At 32.9% G+C, this 6,000-nt stretch overlaps 1 protein-coding gene across 1 annotated transcript in view; it reads left to right on the plus strand.

Annotated features, from left to right (window-relative positions):
- LOC142340412 (uncharacterized) overlaps positions 1 to 6,000 on the plus strand; it is an 80,136-nt gene that overhangs the window by 65,749 nt on the left and 8,387 nt on the right. Inside the window, exon 7 of the mRNA XM_075390989.1 lies at positions 5,608 to 5,771. Within this exon, the coding sequence (XP_075247104.1) occupies positions 5,608 to 5,771 (164 nt within the window). The remainder of the gene's footprint in view (positions 1 to 5,607; positions 5,772 to 6,000) is intronic.

The following is a 6,000-nucleotide window of genomic DNA, read 5'->3' on the forward strand; positions in this document are numbered from 1 at the left end:
CTAATTTTAAAGTAGAGTGAGAAAACGGTGTTTGAACAAAAATTCGGTTTCTCGGTAGTGGTTTTTTGTTCACATGCGGCAATTTCACTCTGATTTTTACTGTTTTTTCAATTTTTTGGATCGGATTTTTTTCTAACTGGTTTTTCCAATCCATTCACAGATCATTCTAGGCCTAGTTTTTTGTTTGAATTAAATTTTCATTTCTCGCTAGGAGTTTTTTTGTTCACATGCGGCATTTTGATATTGATTTTCTGTTTTTATTTTTTCTGATGCTTTTAAAATGGTTTTCTGAATTCACTCATAGTCCATTCTAGGTCTAGTTTTTCTGTTTAGTCAATGAAAATTCTTTGAATTGTACGTCAGGACTTGTCCTGCTATGTTTTTTTATTTTTGTTTAGAAATGGTTTTCCCAATTCACTCATAGTCCGTTCTAGGTCTAGTTTTTTGTTTAGTCAATAACAATTCTTTGAATTATACGCCAGGACTTGTCCTGCTATATTTTTTGTTTCGTCGGAAGCTTTTTTCGTTTTACATTTGTTCACACAGCAAAGCTGAAAAAGTCAAATTTTCTGAATAACCTCTTCCTCTTATAACGGCAGTTGCGCGCAAAAAAATTAGCGTGATCGGATTTTAATCATAAATGACTTACCTCACTCAATAACAGGGTTTTTACACTTTAAAGTTTTGAGTTCAGTTTGAATAGTTTAAGATAAAAAGGAACTCGTATGTGTAATAAAGGTCCCTAATAACAAGGCTGCTGTGAAATGAGTTTTAAAGAGAAATAAGTTTTATCATTTTTGCTGAATAGATTTTTGAGCGGCGTTGATAACTTTTTCAATTGGTATCTGTATCTGTTTCTATCTGTATTATACGGCACGCAAATCGTTTTCGTTTGCAGCTATTCCGGCGATCTACCGGCTATGGTTTTCATTGGATAGCCAACTACAACTTCAATAAATAGAATTTAATGACAAGAACAACATAAGAAATACAAAACCAGAACTCAAAAATTTGCTGATTTTTATGGAAAACAAGTATTAAAGTTGTTCAACTTTTAGCCATGAATTGAAGTAAGTAAATAGATGCAATTGAGCTCCATTGGAGAGCCATTAAGAAAAATTGTACATGACTCAATGAAACGGCGAAAGAGCCGCATGTATAAATTTTTTCTTTCTCGTAATGTGTTTGCGCGAACACTATACCCACGAAGTGAACAAATGTGGTTATAGTAAGTCCCATAAAGTTGCAGCGCAATCGAACGTTCGGAAGACTCGAGGCACGCAAATGAGCATCTTTTGGCCAGATATCTGCATGTTTTAAAATTGAACTTTGAAACCTTCGATAACGTTGCAACTTTATGGGACTGACTACACATTGTCCCTCGATAGCAGTTTTGAAAACCGCACGTTGTAGAGAATGCAAAAATTGATAAGAAGCGTTTGATATTTTCTTTTTCAACTTTTGGTTCTTCCTTTTTTGCTCTATATAATTTATTCTTATTTATTCTATATTTATAATTTATATCTTTATAATTTATATATTTATATCTTTCCGCAAATCTTTTTTTGAAAAGAAGCTAACTGCACTCACGATGCGCTCTGACCAATTTTTTGGCAACAGCAAGCTTTGTATAATTTTCAATAAAATATCTAGAATCTGTTTTTCTCCTGGTTTATGCTTCAAACTTAGTAATTAGGTAAAATTTCAATCCCAAAGTCTATTTCAGGAAAGTGCCGGTGATGTTTATTATCTAGTGGTGATGTGTTTTTGGTCTGTGAAAAAGAGATAGGTCGCTTGGACTTCTTCAATTCAAAATGAATAAATAGTTAGTTTTGATCAAAAATGGAAACGGAAACCACTGATTCAGAGAAGCTAGTGCATTTTTCATTAAAATGGCGAATGAAAAGCTATAGAGAAGATTGGAATGTCAAATAGGAAACAAATGTCCGAAAAAAGGAGGCCAGTCAATCTGCATTTTGGCTGAATTATTGCAAACTTAGACTGATATATAATAAAAATGGGTTAGACGAAGCGGTTGAGCAACGTTTGAAGATCGTTTTGTAATAATGGTGAAGTCCTTGCATATTTTTGGCAAAAAACACCCTAAAAAGTGAATGTGAGGTTACCTAACAAGTGAGAAATCATTCGCCTGGCCAGATTTCTTATAATAGCTCTCACAATTTTCTTACGTACTGTTTTGGGCAATTAGATGTGCAGTTTTAAGATATACAAAACAAGGCGGCTCGGTAATGTGCAATGGCACATAAGGTTCCGACCCCGCCCATCCACAATTTTGTGGATGGGCGACCAAATGAGGAACAGATAGAAAAACCCAAAAATTATTTTTTGCGAATCCCAAAAAAGCCCAAGTCTTTTTCAAAAAATTCTGTATGAACGATAAGATAACCTCCAAAACAAATAACTCAGTGGAGTAAAAATTGATGCATTAGATTGCTGTAATATGTCAATATTAAGAAAGCGAGTCAAAACGAACAGCAAAATCAAACAACAACAACAACAAACATTAATTATATCAAAAAATTTATGTCCCTCTTAAAAACTAAATTTAATAACAAAGTCAGCATACCGTCAGATAAACCTGAAACTAAACAAAAATAACTTAAAAATCACCAGAAAACATATGCGACCAGTCCATAGAAAGGTTGGGTAACAATTATACAAAAAAGAACAAAAACAGAAAAGTAAAAAAAATTAACTTATTTTTTTGAAACAATTAACTTCAAAGTAATAAATACCATTAGGAATAAATTAATATTACCACAAATTTGCGATTACCACTGCTTCTATAGAAGGGCATTAGGACCTGACCTTATTCATTTTATAGAGCGGCTAAAAAGAACAACAAAGAACAAACAAAATTTAAATTGAAACTTGCCAGAAAACGCTGTCAAAACCGTCAAGCCAAATTTTGGCACTCAAAATATATTTGATTGCGCCTTCTTTAAACAGCTATAATGTAGTACGTGGCCATTCATTAGTAAGACTAGGTAACAAGTAGACAAAAAAGCGGAGTGCTAAAGTATGTAATACTTTTAATTTTTTTTTCGAAACAAAATTACATTCAATGTCATGAAAGGCATTAATTACAAAAAGAGCTATTTAAATATCGTCGTTTTTTCATGAAAAAGAAACCCTCGAGACCTGTAATTATCCAGAATATTTCTTGCATCTACAAAAAGAACGTCAAATATGACAAAAATCAAATTAATTTAATTTTTTTTTTATGAAAAAGCGGTGTCGAAGCCAGTAAGGTCATAACAAAATCTTTAAAAAAAAGATTTTTGGACACTAATCCCTTTTATTCCCTTGACACCCATAATGTCATATTTGACCTGTAATCAACTAACGAGATTAGGTAACAAAAAGAAACATAAAAAGAACAAAATTGCGAAGTTAAAAAAGTTATTTTTTAATTTTGGAAAACGATGGGTTTGAAAGTCATAAAAGCCATCAGCTATCTGCTAATATCAGAATATCGGTTTTTCTATTCTTCCATGAAAAGCCAATGAAAGCTATCACTAAACAGGAAATTTCATACGACCGAAACGACAAAGTATAAATGACAGTTAAGACAAAATTAAAAAATTCAATTGATTTCTTCAAGAAAGAGGCGTCGAGGCCATTAAAACGATGATTTATATCTTTCAAGATTTTAATATGTTCAATTGTGTTTTAATTTGAATGTTAAAAAAAGGTGACATGAGAACTGTCAATAATGTGATAATGTGACAAAATTAGAAAACATGAAAAACTGGCAAATATCAAAACAAACAAAAATCTAAAATCTTGTAGTATCAAAGCCAGAAAACAATAATTTCAGGCTTAAAACTGCAACCGAGAATAAATGTTAACTCAGTAGAAAGAAGAAGCAGTCTTTTTTTTGCTGACACTAAGCTGGAAGTTGAACAAATTAAGAAAAAAACAGAGGAAAAGTTAATTAAGCCATTATTTATTGAAAAGTCAATTATTTTTTAAAAAAAACGACCATAAACTTTCAATTAAAAAACTAAATGAATTAGCCTGGAGCTGTTTCGCAAGCGAATTGGTTGGACCTATCACTCCTGAGCTTTGATTTGATATGTTCTGTTCTTTATTATTAAAAAAAAGTCTTTTTTTTAAAAAAAAAGACCGACTGATTACAACCCGATTTTTTTTTTGGATTGTAACAGTCCAAGAATGGCCCAAAACTACCCCTGTTAATACTTATTGTCCGTTAAGAACAATTGATTTTTCAATGTTGTAGATATAGATAATTTCTGAGTTGAAACTCAAAATAAATTTTGCATTTTTGATAATCAACGAGTAAAGTTAGCAAAAAACGGCAAAGTTTTAACTACAAGGCACTCTCTGCGGACTCTGAAGTAGAAATAGCCCCCCTCTGAGTCTACAAAGATTGTATGAGTGTTGTTTGGGGGTGTACTGTAGGCAAATTTAATCAAAGTGGACTAAAGTAGCTTATTTCGTGCTGTTGTTGATGAAAAAGGCTAAATTTTGAAATGTTTATCCAGATTTTTTGACCAAAAAATTAAATCAAAACAATCAAAAATGCTTGTTCGTCTTCAAAAATGAAATCAACGACACTATTCTTAAAAATTATAACAAATTTTAGCAAAATTGACGAAAATTTAGGCAAAAAATTCCGGAAAATGTGAATAAAAACAACGTGAATTCACTCTTCTTTTCTCAGAAGTTTAAGCCTCGATAACTCCCTGTAGAAAACGAAAATTAAAAAAATCTTTTTAATTCCATATTCTACGCTGGACGAGCTTTCTAATGATACCAGTCTCAACTCTCTACGATGAATATATCGAGCGGCGAAAATTCACTGAACAAAAAAAAAAAAAAACCCAGTTGAGTATATAGTTCCCTCCCCCCTCAAGAGGGTCGGAACAACAAACCCGATCGGAGGAGCAGATGCCGGATAGGGCAACAGGTCGCTATGCAAATAGGATCTCTCCATATAATGAATGAAATAGAGTTAACTTTTTTTTACATTTTGGCTTTTCTTTTTTCTCTAATTACTGCTGCTGGATTTAACGAATTTTCACACTGCATTCCACACTGCAGACAATGGATGCTGCTGCAAAAGATCTTTTCGAGCATTAATAGAGGAGTACTCGGTTACAAAATTACTATCTCAAACTGATCATTATGAAAAACAAAATTTTTAAATTTTAATAATACGGAAACCACCGAGACTATTGAGAAAAAATATTTTTCCCAAATTTTTTTTCTTATGCTAACTCGCGCTCTCTATTTTTGGACCAGCGTTTGTACTTTAGTTCGACCATTTGCTTGCATTTAATACGCCCATATAAACTTACACACAATGGAAATTTTGTGATTTCAATTAATCAGGGAATTTTTGGAACTAACGCAAATACGATAATGATCCCTTGCATATTATGTTAGCACCAGATGATTTTTACATATATCGCTAATGTCGGCAAGTAACAAAGAATATTGAGTTTGGGTGATTTCTTCGTTTCATTGGCCGTGGAAAATGGCTTCGTTTCGGTTCGTGCATTGATCATTTACGGGGAGCCTGTTTGTTGTCGAAAAAATCATATTTTGTTTGTGGTTCAGGTGGGATGATCAAACAACTCATTCACACGGTGAGTTCCTCTGGCAAACATATGTTCACAACTGCTGCTCCACCGTCAATTGAGCCAATTGAGAAGCAGAATGCACTAGAGGGGAAACAATTGAAAGGTCAAAGTAGGGCCAAAATAAAGAGCAAACCAGAAACTGTGAGTTGTATTTTCTTGGATTTCAAGTGTAAGCAAGCAAGGTTGTTAACGGAAAGTTTTTCCAGATAACCATGTTCTGCCCAAAAATGTAACTCGTTAAACTGTGATTTGTCAACGATCTTTTCTGGCATGATATTTTGGGTCTGAAAAGTCAGCTAAAAAGACGCAACATCAGCTTTTGGTGGAATCGTAATTCTAATATAGAGCAATTTAAAAGTGTAAATGTAAG

The sequence above is a fragment of the Convolutriloba macropyga genome, chromosome 5 (genome assembly GCF_964194025.1).
Source record: "Convolutriloba macropyga chromosome 5, txConMacr16.3, whole genome shotgun sequence".
Classification (NCBI taxonomy): Eukaryota; Metazoa; Xenacoelomorpha; order Acoela; family Convolutidae; genus Convolutriloba; species Convolutriloba macropyga.